Source organism: Tasmannia lanceolata, unplaced genomic scaffold, assembly GCF_043159265.1.
Source record: "Tasmannia lanceolata isolate RefF3 unplaced genomic scaffold, GAP_Taslan_0.1 ptg000007l, whole genome shotgun sequence".
NCBI classification, from domain to species: domain Eukaryota; kingdom Viridiplantae; phylum Streptophyta; class Magnoliopsida; order Canellales; family Winteraceae; genus Tasmannia; species Tasmannia lanceolata.
In genome coordinates, this window is record NW_027518684.1 from 7,645,535 (window position 1) to 7,660,973 (window position 15,439).

General features: G+C 39.3%; 1 protein-coding gene across 1 annotated transcript; it reads left to right on the forward strand.

The window, feature by feature from the left end:
* Window positions 1–339: 339 nt before the first annotated feature.
* LOC143881288 (uncharacterized) lies at window positions 340–2,906 on the forward strand. Its single transcript, XM_077384273.1, has 7 exons — window positions 340–432; window positions 561–645; window positions 746–876; window positions 1,143–1,313; window positions 1,405–1,743; window positions 2,472–2,510; window positions 2,629–2,906. Exons 2-7 carry the CDS (start codon window positions 584–586, stop codon window positions 2,904–2,906), a joined length of 1,020 nt encoding a protein of 339 aa, XP_077240388.1. The 5' UTR covers window positions 340–432; window positions 561–583.
* The last annotated feature ends 12,533 nt before the right edge of the window (window positions 2,907–15,439 follow it).

Below are 15,439 nucleotides of genomic sequence, written 5' to 3' on the forward strand. Positions count from 1 at the left end.
GTGCGCCTAAAAAAGTGCCAATAAAGCGCCGCTATGCGCCCTATAGCCCATTGCCCACGCCGCGCGCACGCGTGTGCGAACGGTGCGTTGCACCGTCCCGCGGGTCCAACCCAATGTGCAATCAACAAGTATTAGAAAAGATAGTGCTTTATAAGCCCTTCTCTTTCTTTTCTCTCATCTGGTACGGGACTATCTTTTCAACTACACTTCTACATCCTTTTGTAAAAGCAAATATTTCCAAGAAAACATTTTCCTTTTCCCAAACGCTTTTGATAAAACATTTTCCAAAACACTAAAACATGTAAAATACATGATTTTGAAAATGCAAAATCACTAACATAATTGGTGTATGTTGACTCTGATTCTCCGAGCCTTCTATTTCAAGATATCAAAAGTTCGTACCAAGTGATCTCAGTGAGGCTAGTTCAAGAGGTAAATGCTTTGGCTCTTTTCTTTTGTATTAATCTCTAGAAATTTATCTAAGCTTCTCAAGCTCCACTATGATTAAAATATCAGGAAGCCTCTAGACTTCTCACACTCCACTATGATTGAAATATCAGGAATCCTCAAGAAGCACTCTGATATGGATCGTGGTATTGAAGGGGATAGGTTGCCAAAGAAATCCGAAGAACAAATGAACTTGGAGTAAATTTCTTTGTGCTCATTTCCCTTCATGCTTTTACTTTCTACCTATATCTATGGCTCCCCATGTTTGTTAATTCTATGTTACAATGGAATTTTATAGAGAGGTAGATACCAGTACTCCAACATTGACAAACATAGAATTGCCTGCGGAGCTAAGGTGCTCTCTTTGCAACACAATCTTCAAAGAGGCTGTGATGATACCATGCTGCCAGCATAGCTTTTGCGACAAGTGTAAGCTCATTCACGAATATTCCCAAAGTTCCAAATATGATGAATTGTCCCTATCAACTTGCCCGTAGCTTTATTCATTGGCTTGTAAGACCTGTTAAGAATCCCAGATAAATCACAATAAGATAAAAATTATATCATCTCCCCAAGGGCTGTTTTTTGTCATTGGGAAGTGTTGGTAACTTTCTAGTTTCTACAAACATAAGCGGACTTCATTTTACGTACCTGCATTTATTAATTTTTACCTTAAACGTGCCATTTGGCTGCAGGTATACGTTTGGTATTGGTTGAGAAGGAAAGGTGTCCAAAGTGTTCTTCTACCAAATGTAGATTAGATGATTTGCTTCCAAACGTATCCCTCAGGCAGGCAATTGAACATTTTCTCGAGTCTCAAGTAATAATCAGTGGTTCAGACAATACTCTTCCCAAATATGCTCCAGGTGAGATAAATCAATAATTCTTGAAGTAAAACATACCAACCAAAGATCTAAGAATGGCCCGTGTACATTATTTTAACATTTTAAAATTCAGATGATGAGTCAGGGGTCCAAGTGAAAGAGGTATCATGCGCCATATCTATCCTCCAACGAGAGCCGCTATTACCCCATTCACCATCTGCAACAGGGAAAGAATCAAATCAAGTTATGGCAGAATCTGCATGTGAATCACGGACCACAAACAACGGAGCAGCTCTTGGAACTGGTTCACGTATCATTCGTCTAAATGTGGACAAATCTGTGAAATCAGCTTCTTCGCCGCACAATATAAAACAGATAAAAAATGGTGATGAAGCCTTAGAATCTATGACTGATTTTCGAGGAGATAGCCAGCCCTTCAAACTTTCTCATGCTCAACCCCAAAAGGATGAGGGTAGGATCGATTGACTAATTTGGATCTATATCCATTTGTTTTTTGTTTTTTTTTTTTGTTTTTTTGAAATTTTTTCCATTTGTTATTTGTTACTTGCATTTTATGTGATTAGTTGATGCATGTTGCTAATTTTGGCACCATTTTCATATGCCCTAAGTTGCTAGCATTTTATTTTATGGTTTCTTAAATTTGGTTGACTGCCTCATGAATTCAATGCGTTTCGGTAGATTATTATAGAATTTATTGAAACTTTGGCAGTAATAATTTGGATAAAAAAAATAATAGAAATGCACATGTTGTTGAAGTATCATCAACTAGCATAGTGTTCCATTAATATTTACTACTGCATGTTAATTCTAAAATGCTCGATGAAGCATGCCAGGTGTCTGATTATATGTATTCGACCACCTCGGTCTTATTTATAAGTAATAAATATTTTCACCATTTCAAAAAATAAAAAGTTGCCTATGTGTCATGTAACTGTAATTTTCTGAGCACCTTTGATGTCATCAGAATTTAGGTTGTCCTGGTAGCTTAACTATGGCTCTCAAAATAGTCCTGCAAGTTTTGTTGGTTAAGCAAAAGACAGGTTGCTGTATCTGTATAATTCATTTTGCTCTACTATATTTGGTAGTTCTTTCCAGCTTCTCTAACATATTGATAAGTGGCTCCTTGCCTTATTGTTTTCATTCACACCTCAACTATCTAATGTCACTTATCTAATCTAGCAAGCAAAAACAAGAAGGGCCTGTGGATTAATACTTCAGGTAAAGTCTTAACATGCCAAATTTTGTATTGTTTAGTATGTAAAATAACCGAGTTTCTCATTCTTTAGATATAACATTTGCTCATCTAATTTGAAAATTGCCGTTATGGATTTTCTAGATGGAAGCGGGAGCTTTATGCACAGGAGCAGAAGCAAAAAGGTAGCCCTTTTGGTCACAAAACATCTGCTTTTTTTTCTTCTGAAAATATTTAATCACCTCATTTTATTGGATGTAGAGTTTACTCAGCAAAAAAGTAGCCCGTTTGGGTTGCTAGAGCAGTTTCTTGCCTTTCTTTTTTTTGCTGCAGCTTTGGCTTTTTGTTTTAGTCTCTTAGTCTTTGGGCCTCCACCCTCCTATGGGAGTTGTTTATTTATCTTATTGTTTATGCTCTTATGATTTAAAAAATGCAATGGTGTTTTATTACTTCTGAATCTATAAAATGATCTTACACACGTTCAGCGTTTCTGAATATGTACAGCAGGTTCTGAATATGTAAAATGGTGTTTTATTACTTCTGAATATGTACAGCAGGTTCTGTATGTGTCACAGATATTCAGCGTGTATTTTGAAAAAAAAAATTCACACATTTACCAGCGGTTATAACCACTGGTATATATCTCCTATACACGCGTGAGAACATCGCCTATACCCGCGGTTATGACCGCTGGTATATATCTCAAGTTCACTAAATCACACCGATATACCAGCAGTTATACCCGCTGGTACTTATTACTGATATATACCAGCGGTTAAAACCGCTGGTATATATCTGTGGTTCCCTAACGACACTGAGCTCTACCACTGGTCCTAACCGCCGCTAATTATGACACTACAGCAGCGGTGTTAATAGCCACGGTCATAACCGCGGGTATATATCGATATATACCAGCGGTTATAACCGCTGCTAAAGTTTACAGATACACTAGCGGTTGTAATAGCTACGGTTATAACCGCGGGTATATATCGATATATACCCGCGGTTATAACCGCTGCTAAAGTTGACAGATACACTAGCGGTCGTAATAGCTACGGTTTTTACCGTTGGTAAAGGATGCACCGACGGGACATACACCAGCGGAAAGGAAACCGCGGCTAAATTGTATAACAACGGTGTTACCTAATATTAGCAGCGGTTGTGACCGCCGGTAAATATTGGTTTTGTTATAGTGAAGGTTTTCCGATTACCTATCTAAAGAGCCTAAAATTACGCTATTTGGACTTGATTTGGCTAAGTTAGAGGCAGTTTTAGGATATGGTAAGTGTCTAATACAGGATTACTATTTTAGGATTATTTTAGAGATATTTCTTCATTTTATTTACGTTGCTTTAGTTAGAAGATTGAGAATAATAGTTAGGTAAGAATTTAGGGTTGCTATTCTTAGATTTTGGCCTTTTTTATATAATGTAATAGCATGAGGAAATAAGGGAGATTTGAATAAAGTTTATTTTTGGGACATCTCTTGTGAAGAGAGCATTGGCTTGTTCACGTGGGTGAAGGAGCTTCGCTCCTTTCACGTTTTATATTGGAGTTTTTCTCCAAACTGTGGCATGGGTTTTCAAGCCCCCACGAGATTATTTTAGTCGCTTGTTGTGTTGATCTTTCATCTTGTGTTGCCGCTCTCATGCTCCCTGCGTCAAGGTAAGAGATGGCCGCCTCTCTTGAAGCCTCCCATAGTCTACTCCGCCGTCACCTATCCTCCAGCAAAGTTCCAGAGATATCATGAACATGTTAGTGATTGCTAACTCTTCATCAAAAACCATTCTTCTTATCTTATGAAGTACTAAATTCAGCACCATGATTTCCATGTAAAGACTCCTCTTCCTCCCCCCTGGACAAGAGGATAATTCCTGGGGCATAAACTCCTGACCCTCCCTCTTTAGTAACTTGGATACAGCCAAACCAAGTATCCCAAAGAAATTTTAACAGAGACTAGTAATAATTACATTTATTCGAGCCATCCCATCCAGGGAAACCTGCGATGGGAGTTAAAGGCAGGAACATCAAAAGAGGTAACATTTCCTTGACCTTTCACTTATGACCACGGAAGATTAATCGTGGGATGGGCCAATCCTACCCGATTTAGCAAAAGATCTTAGGATCTTAAGTAACCTATTCGTCCTTGATCCAGAGATCGAAGCCAGTGCATTCACCATGTGATTCATCTTTTTATTGTGATGGGACTGAGGCCACTTTGCCGCCGACTTTAAACCATTATAAACTCTAGCAGGCCTTTTATAGCCAAACATTTTCTTGGATCTTGGGTGCAGGTCAGTTGACTATGTAGACGTGCTCAACCAGGCTACTTGTCGCTTATGAGCAGAAATTCTGGGTTTAGGAGCTACCAGACAAAGCAACGACTTTTCGGGGCAGACGAAAAGGTCTTTCTCATGAACCCCACCCTGCAGATCTGGACATTTGAAATTTGAAATCCCAGTGTTCAACGGCTCGAAAGACAGGCAACCCCCAATCACCCGAGACTGTTGTTCCTCCTACAGATAACGATCTGACCCAGGGAAGATTGAATCAGGGACCGCTTTCGAAAGCTCGATCCCCACAGTGTAGATCTGATCTGAGACTTTAAGCTTAATACAGGAGGGAAGAAAATGCCAACGGGGGGCTATAATTTTAGTAGCCAAAACAAAACTCATACAGTTCTGATGGCTACCTTCCATTTTAATTTCTACAACTCTACCATAGAGAGCCCCTAGCGCCTCCACCGTTGAAACAGCCCAGATGTGCAGTGGGATTCCATGGAAGTGAACCCAAGAGGCCTCCTCTCCGTGGATGTAATCCTGTTTCCATGGTGAGAGGCAGAGCAAATGATTGCCCAGGGATACAGATCCCATAGCAAGAATATGTAGGGCTTGAGACTCAGATTCAAACATAAAAAGAACCTCAGTTGGCAACGAAATAGAAGGGCAATTTAAAGAGGGGATATCCCTAGACATTTGCGCCCAAGTCCAGAGATCCTGCAACGATTCGTTACGGTTCTTTTTTTCCCTAACAAGCAAGCCCTTAGGGAACCCATACGATTCTCCACTTCCTTGCCTGAAATAGATAAAGATTGAAACCCTAAGTTGTTGTTGCAAGATATTTTACCCGAGTCGGGCCAAAGATCGTTCTCATCATTAATGTAAACCTCCGAATGGAAACTGGACCTAGGAAGCCACTTCAGGGAGGATTTACACTGACGACACCAACGACATTCCTTCTGCCAACTGAAGTTAAGGTATTGACAGGGAGGGCAGAGCCAGTTTTGGTGTCTAAAATCCGAGACTTGTCCGGCAATCCCCCTGGAACTCCGCTCCCCAGGGGAACTAATCCCCACATTCCGGGATGTACTTAGTGAAGGGCACCGAGTCGATCTAAATAACGGGCATCTTCTGCATCTTTGCCTCCATTCAAAGTTGTTGTAATGGCAATGGAAACACTGCCAGTCTCCCAGAAATCTTCCGTTAGATCTGCTACTCCTCTCTCGTCTTCTCACTTTTGTGTTCAATGCTCATGTTTTTTTTTTTTTTTTTGCTCTCTTCTTCAACAAGAGAAGGGGAACCTATATTCCAAGGCTATAATCTATCACCTTTTTCAAGAACCACAGGCTACTGATTTTTGCAAATCATCTATCTTAAAAATAATTTAAGATCGGTGAGTTTTTTGCATTTTTTTTGTGTGTGGAAAATGCTATTAAAATAATAGCATGCATAGCAGGTGTTCTACACTGAGGCAATGAACGATCTTAACTCGCCGAATGTAGTTTTTGTTTGTGGCATGTTTTACTTTCTTTCAATGTTTTTATATCTTCCTTTTCAATTCTAGGTCATTTATCTAATTAATAAATAATATAGTCTGATCCCTTGCCTTTTTGGCCATCCATCTTGTGATCCATTGGTGTTATTAGGGGCGGAGACACAGGTAATGTTTTATTAGGGGCGGATACCATAGTGAAAATCGCAAAGAACGGTTCTAATTAAGAAGAAAAACAGGATAATTAAACGGATTGTATTCTAACAAAAAAATTGATCCCGTGGAATGGGTTTCCACAAAATTGCCTAGCGAATCCCTTGTAGTATATACAGGCTACTGATATTTGCACTGCTCTATTTCGATGATGATACAAACTCCCCTTGTCTTTTAGTATTTAACCAGCTCTAAAAAAGCTATTAAAATTACCAAAATGATATCATGCATCAAGATGAAAAAATCCTAGATAGTAAATTCTCCCGAAGACAAAAAAAAATCTGAACACAATTATAATACTTAGTTTGACTTTAATTGACTAACTAGAAATTCCTAAAAAAAAGAATGAACTCAAAAGCCTCAAAACATGTTTTAACCCTTTGCGCGGTTATGTCTTGAATGCCTTTTTTTTTGGAATGACAATAAATATATATCATAGCAAAAAAAAAGGAAGCCGAGATGGACCACCCATATATACAAAAAGAAGCAAGAAAGAAACAGGAATGAAGAAAAAACAAAATACAGAGAAGACCCCTCCTCAGGGAGGAAGGTGGTCGAACCACATAATAGAACCACCGGAATTGCCTAGCGAATCCCATGGAATGGGTTTCCATAAAATTGCCTAGCGAATCCCTTGTATTATATACAGGCTCCTGATATTTGCACTGCTCTATTTCGATGTTGATACAAACTCTCCTTGTCTTTTAGTATTTAAACAGCTCTAAAAAAGCTATTAAAATTACCAAAAAATATCATGCATCAAGATGAAAAAATCCTAGATAGTAAATTCTCCCGAAGACAAAAAAAATCTGAACACAATTATAATACTTAGAGCTGGTTAAATACTAAAAGCCGATAGCGGACCTCGCAGTTAGGTCCTCAATCTCATAAAAATGGAAAGAAATCTCCACGGATGAGCCACCCCACCTTTCAGCCAACAAATCACATTTAACGAATCTCCCTCAACAATTGTAGATCCATCAACCTTCTATCAATATTCAAAAGGTCAAAATGTGCCGCCCTCACTTCCGCTTCTGAAGAATCAGACACACCAATAGATCCGTAGTATGCCCACACAACATCCCCCTTATCATTGTGACAAACCCCTCCCACTCCTGCTGGACCCGGATTGCCGGAACTCGCACCATCAAAGTTAACCTTATACATGTTTTGAGCAGGGGGCTCCCATCTTTGCAAAATATGATATCTCCCTTCAACACTAAAGCACACCTCCCTCCATCCTTCCCAAAGACCAAAAGCCGATACAAACCGGAAGGAGGGGAGGCATCTCACCCAAGATATAACCAAGGTGATGGTCTTCAAGTAAATCCAATGAGGATTCATGGCTTTCCCCTCAAAGACTCTAGAGTTTCTCTCCTTCCATAGAGACCACCACGTGGCTAGTAAACAAAAATTCCACAAGGTTTTTCCTTTTTCCTTCCAAGGAACCCCTCCCCAATGGTGCAATAATGACGGAATAGATTTTGGAAAAACCCAACAAATCCCAAATCTCATGAAGATGAATCGCCATATGATCCTAGTGAACGAACAATGTATAAACAAATGATCCACAGATCCCCATCTTGCAGACATGTTTGACCAGCATGAAAAAAATATTCGCTAAAAGATTTTCTGGGCCAGGTGAGGAGTTGGGAGACTTTAGAGGGTGGGAGTGAGGAGGTCATGAAAAGCTCCTAAAAATTAGGAAAATAAGTAATCAATTCTAAGGCCATGTCTGGTAGGATTTTTTTCCCAATAGATTTGAGGGGCACGATTGAGATTAGGGGGAGAAGTAGCAAAAAATGAGGAAAAATTCAGATCCAATTTTGTGTAGAGTATTTTGTTTTCTGATTTTTAGCCAACTTAGAGGCACTATTTTCCTTATTTTTAGCCACTTCTCAACCTGGAGACACTATATTTAGCCACTTCACCTGCCATACCTCTCTCGAGACACTAGTTTATCATGAAAAACAATTCATGGTAGCCAAACGTGCCCTTAATAGGTAATGTTTCACTAGTTTTTAAGAATTCTTGACGCTGCCTACTTGTGCCAACTCAATTCTCTTCCTCTCCCTCCTTTGCCACTCTCTCACAATCGGGCCAACAAATGTTCCGTGACATAATTTTTCATGGTTTGCCAAACATGGCCTAAATGAATGTGTTTTTTACAATTTGTTAACATATTTTATGATTTGTGAATTACTTAAGTCAACTAATTCAAGTGAGAATGGTGATAATGTGCTATGAGCAGAGCTCCTCATAGTCATGTAAATAACGCTGAAGGATACAGCTCATTCCTTTATTAAGTGGTATTTACTGCTTCCCTGTGGGGGAAGGACACTCTTTTAAATCTTTTGCACGTTAAGGAACCTTTCTCTCCCCTAGACAGAATCAGTGAGTTCCTTTTTCATTTGGCTGCTCATTCTTTTCCTTCAATGTCTGTAATGCATGGTCGAGAATAAGTCTCAGTGTTCTTCAACCATTCTCAGCAATAACCTGTTCTGCCGGCCGTTTCTTGAAATATTCACTTTAAAACAGTAGAAATCAACGAATAGGAATTGATTCAAGAACACTTCCCATGTTTCTTTTGATGTAAGGGTCGTAAAATGGGTGCAAGACAAATTTTATGCCCGATTCTATGTGGCAAAAATGGGCGTAAAATTTGTTATGTGCCCATTTTATCTAGACCCGATTCTCAATAATCTTGGATTAGCATGCAATAAGCTCTAATGAGTTAACACAGAACACTCAAGGAGATAGATAATAATAAAATTTGAAAAAGATATAATCTGTCCTAAGTTCCTAACTACCAAATCAAATCTGGTTTACTAAACTACAAGCTAATCAATCAAATGATGATCTCATTTTATTCTCTTACAATAACCATATCACACCAACTAACGAATGGTCGATCTTCAATGATCCATGGATTTTCTCGCATACATTTTATTTAAGCATATAATGTAACATTAGAACGTTGGAATCAGGCAGGAGACACATTCTTTTGCCTGAGCCTGCGTTCGTTGGATAGAAGCTTTGCGAAACGAATCAAGGCGTTTCCGTTGGTTCCATCTCCAATCGGTCCTCCTGCTTCTTCGAAAAGGCCTGTCTCCAAGTTCACTCTAGACACTGGTTTCTGCAGAAGATTTTTGCCCACCTCCACCAAATTTAATAGATTCTCTTTCGTGGATATATCGACCGATGATGCATTGCCAACCAATGTGTCATCCTGGTATTCACGCAAAGATCTATTTAGTAAGTAAGCATGCATTAATTAGAAAATAAATAGCATCATTAGAGCAAAAGACAGCCTTCTATACCCAAATGATAGAAAGGGGATTTGCTAGGCAATTTCGTGGAAGCCATTTTGCACCGAGTTTTGCATGGGAGAACCCCCTCCTCAGATCAATTAAATGAATAAGAAAAAATATGCTAGAAGTGAGCCTGCGTGGCTTTTCTCTCCTGCAAAAGTCAGCTGCAAAATGTATTTTCTCTACTCTAGATTGCCGAAAAAATCCCTTCAAAAAGACTTTGAAAATAAAGCTTTGAAGCCTACATGTATAGTTGCATTATAGTATGCATATATAGAACTTTTTTGGGATTTGCTAAGCAATTTCGATGGAAAGCCATTTTGCGGCCAACTTTTTCACAAGAGATGAGCCACATTAGATTAAATTTAATGACTATGAAAAAAAATCGGCTGAAAGTCAGAGAGAGAGAGAGAGAGAGAGAGAGAGAGAGAGAGAGAGAGAGAGACCTGGATTCTAAGATAGTTGCACTCGGAGTGGAGAGCTTGGAAGAGAACAGAGTTATGAATGTCAACCATGTCTGCGCTTGCCTGTGAGAAAGAGTCAATCAAAGGAGTAGCCCCACTGTTATAAAGCCATCCCAAAACTCCCCATTTGGCCGCCATATTTGCACTATACTTCTCTTCCTGCTTTGCTGACCCCGTCCCCAAAGATATCACTAGCAACTTCCCATAATCCGTAGCCTTTATGTCTAAGAAATCTTGGTTTTCCATTAATATTTCTTTGGTTACTTCCGATATTGCCGTTAATGCCTACATAAACAGAAAAATATACATAAATTTCCATTGCAATGACTTAAAATGGGCGTAAAATTGTACGTCGAAAGAAAGAAAGCCATGATAACATAGCAAACATGATTTTAAGTACAGGATTATTTGCGGCGACTCCTCCATCAATTAGATTGAAATCCTTCACATTTCCTTTGGCATCATGGGTTTGGAAGTAGTGAGCTGGAAGATATGTTGGGGCCGCCGATGTACCGATGCATACGTCGGAGAGGTACGGGTCATTAGACACTTCATTTTTTGCCTGAAATTTAAATAACAAGCTAACATTAGAGTTGAACATATGTGGCATTGAGACAAAAAAAAAAAAAAATTCAACTGTGGGATAGCCAATAGAGAGAGTCTGTTATTGGTGAGGAAATAGGCCCCATGTGGTAGGGGTGCGCATTAATCGGTTAAAACCGAATTAACCGACCGAACCGAATTCGGTCGGTCAATTCGGTTTGGTTTCAGAGTGGTTCGGTTCAGTTTCAGTTATCAAAAATCCAAATTTCGGTTTTCGGTTTTCGGTTTCGGTTACCGGAGGAAAAAAATTCTGTTTAACCTAAAACCGAAATTAATGAGTTGCTTAACTTGATATCCACTAACCCCATTTTCACTTGGGACAGCCCCTGTTTATGATACAGTACATATCATTCAATGCAAGGAGGTTGTCCCTTGTAAAAATAACGATCCTAATTTTTAGTCTTTCAAAAATCAAAACCTAATTTCGATTTTCCCTTTTATCATCGTAGTGCAAAAGAGTCAAAAGACCAAACCCAAAAGCAGCTAGGGTTTTTTCTCCTCTCTGACTCTCCTCTCTACCGCCGGACGGCCTCATCTTCGACTCCGCCGGACCGCCGTCTCCACCAGTTCATCCATATGACAACCATCGGCAAGAAAAAGAAGAAGAAGAAGAGGAAAAAGAAGAAGTGTGGATCAACATCCCTCGACTCTCCCTGTCGCCTCTCTGTCTCTCTCTCATAGGTTAGTAGTGTTCATCTATTTTTCATCTGTTTAGGGTTTCATCTATTTTCATCTATTTGTGAAGCTATTTTTTTCGTTTTATGGTTTATAGGTTTAGGGGTTTAGGGTTTAGGGGCATGCATCTCATCTATTTTGGTTTAGGTTTTCAATCTATTATGGTTTTCATCTATTAGAGGTTAAGGCTTTCATATATTTTCTTTGAAACCTCTGACAAATGTTAATAACCATGCTTTAGGGTTTTATGTTTTTTTTTTTCATCTAGTTTTTTGCTTTTAATCGGTTACTCGGTTAAAACCGAAAACCGAAATCGGTTTTCGGTTTCAGTCCTGTTCGGTTCTCACAAATTCGGTTTCGGTTTCGGTTCCAAAATCCGAGTAACCGAAATATGTTCGGTTCCACCTTCTCGGTTATTTCGGTTCGGTTTTAACCGAATAACCACCCCTACCATGTGGGACACCGAAATGACTATTGGTTCTAGTGAATGACACCCAAAAGGTGGGCAAACAAGACCTTATATATCCTAAATACCAAAATCATAGAATTTTCAGACCCTTCCTATGGGGGCATAGGAATATACACGGGAGAGAATTTGAGATACAAATATAAGGTATATTCAAAGTATTGGAATTCAAAATCAGACACTGAAATATGAAGGTTGGAATGTATATTTGTACCTTGTAGGTGGAGAAGATGACTGGCTGAAGATACTTAATATCAAAAGCTGGAACTACAATATTTGCTAAGGTTTGGTGCAACTTAGTCTCCCCTAGAATCTCTCTAACCAAAGAGTGCAAGTACTTGCCGTCATATTTAGGTCCAGAGAGTGCACCCAACAAGTTTCTAGCTGAACTCAAGAAGCTGCACCCAAGATTTTCAATCAGAATCCTTATAAAACTAGGTAGAAATAAATACATGCAAATACGTGAATTAAAGGGAGGGAGTATTGATAAACGCACCCCTTCTGAGGAAATATCTTGGGGCAGTGTTCTAAGTAGAAGTTATTAATGTCTTTAGCTGCATAGAGCGGGCGGTTGTTTTTGTCCGGGGCAGTAAGCATGGCAGTCACCAAGCCGCCAGTGCTTGTTCCGGCAATCACGTCAAAGTAGTCGGCGAGCCGAACGTCCGGTCCATCAAGTTCCTATAAAAATAACAAATCATGCCATTTAATGAAACTTTAAATCACTTGAATCTAGATGTGGGAAAATGTATTATATTACCTTTATAGATACTTAAGTTTATCTACTTAGAACCAAAGATGAAACAGAACAAATCATCATCTTTGATCGTCGATCATCGAAAAAAAAAGAATAAGAGAAATATAGATTGCTAGTTACTTGTAATTTGGATTCGAGGAAAGCAAGGATGGTTCCAGGGATTATGCCTCTCACACCACCTCCGTCTATGCTAAGCACTGTCACCATCTCCCCGACAGCGGGTGGGGGATTCTCTATGGCCGGTGGGAGATTCGCTAAGCTGCCCATTCTCTCTCTCTCTCTCTCTCTCTCTCTCTCTCTCTCTCTCGACAAGCAAAACCTCTTAGAACTCTTTCTCTCTCTTACCACAAGAAAAAACTCTTACAACTCTCTCTCTCTCTCTCTCTCTCTCTCTCTCTCTCTCTCTCTCAAGATTGGTCTGTGTAAAATGGTGCATCAACCTACTCTTTATATAGAGAAGTATCTCAGCTAAAAATAAAATAGAACTTGTCATGTTGACCAATAAATCCATAATCTCATTTTTTCTTTTTTCTTTTGGTAGTACAAAGTGGGGATTTGCCCAAAAATGGGATAAGTTAAATGAATGGTCCATCGTGCTAGTTGCACTTCTTTTGATAATTTTTGGCTTAATGTTGTTGAGTCATTTTTTCTATGAACGCGTGTCAACGAGTGACATAGTCAATTTTATGTGTCAAAGGGACAAAACTTGGACACTCGAATGAGAACTCAGCCAAGGTAAACTAGAATCGACCCGGACGTGACTCGGGGCGGACGTTCCTCAACAGTATTTAAAATAGAAATATACAATAATTCACATTCAAAGAGCAAAGGCTCTATGAAAGCCACGTTTTCCAAGCGGAAGAAGAAAAGTCAGGCCAGAAAAAACAGGAGGAGAGTTTTTTAAAAGTGTAGTGTAAAACATGAATATAGATATTTCACATTTAAACTGCAAAGGCCCCATGAAAGCCACGTTTTCCAGGATAATTGCATGCATCCCACGTGTTCTACTTTTATTTAGTCCAATCCCTTGACTTTTTGGGCATCCATCTTGTGTCCTAGACAACTCTAAACAACATAGACATGGGTCATGTTTTATTAAGGGCAAGTTTTGTCCAACATAGTATTTAACCAGCTCTAAAGAAGCTATTAAAATTATCAAAAAGTTATCATGCATCAAGATGAAAAAATCCTAGATAATAAATTCTCCCGAAGACAAAAAACATCTGAACACAATTATAATACTTAGTTTGACTTTAATTGACTAACTAGAAATTCGTAAAAAAAAGAATGAAATCAAAAGCCTCAAAACATGTTTTAACCCCTTGTGCGTTTATATCTTGAATGCCTTTTTTTTGGAATGGCAATAAATATATATCATAGCAAAAAAATGGAGGCTGAGATGGGCCACCCATATATACAAAAAGAAGCAAGAAAGAAACAGGAATGAAGAAAAAACAAAATACAGAGAAAACCCCTCCTCATGGAGGAAGGTGGTTGAACCACATAATAGAACCACCGGAAACACAACGCCTAGCTAGCGCATCCGCCTTATCATTTGCCGATCTTCTAACATGCTAAAAGCTGGTAGTGGACCCCGCAGTTAGGTCCTCAATCTCATCAAAAATGGAAAGAAATCTCCACGGAGGAGCCACCCCACCTTTCAGCCAACGAATCTGTGGACACCCCATTTTGACCGAGCCCTAATTAACATTATTAAGCAAAAACCCTATCAAATCATGGAATTGGAACTCCAAATTGCACCCTAAGCTAGGTTAGGGTCCCACCCGAGTCCCTGCAAAATTTCGTCGAGATCCGAGCACGTTTTTCCAGTGAACAAACCTTGAGCGGCATCGCGGTGTAAATATATAAGGAGGGTGAATTATCCTGGAGCGGTGCAGAGCAAATTTGGAATAAGACGCGACTCGTTTGTGCGCCTATCACAATTTGCGTAATCATGCGCTCATAAATTTTGTGGTGAGCCTATTAAAAATGGTAGTGCTAATATCGGTCAGTGCCCCTCTTTATATAAAAGCAGAAAATAAAATAAAAATAAGAGGAGGAGCTCATTTTCTCATTTTTACAGAAAGAGAGAGAGAGAGAGCGAGAGAGAGAGAGAGAGAGGGAGAGAGAGATTTCTGATCTTCTTCTCCAAGGTGTTTGACCGGAGCTCCGGCCATGTTCCGATCATCTTCCTAGATCATTTACGCTGGAGTTTCTTCAATCCTATCACCTTAAATCTGTGTAAGTTTTTCTAGAAATAGCATTTTTCATTTTTCCCCTTTCATACCTTCTTCTCCGTTCGGATTTGGCTCAGATCTGGCCAAATTCATTACAAATCCGGTGACATTTGCCGGAATCTGGCCATTTTCCAGCTTATACTTTCATCCACCATCGTCTTCAACCTTCCTTAGCCACCATCTTAATTTCACAGCCATCCTATTCTTCTTTATTTCCTTCAAACCCTTGAACTCTCAAACCTTCAAATCCTTATCCATTAGAACCCTAGATCTGTCCCTCTGATAGCATCAAATTTCAGATCTAAATGCCCTTGAGTATCAATTTGTTTGTGATGGGCTAAATTTGCTATTCTCGGTCTAGATTGGAGCATTTCTTCATCGTTCAAACCAGCTCAACTCTGTTAAAATTGAACTTATTTTCTATTGGAGTTGAACATGACCTCTTCCAGATTCCAATAATT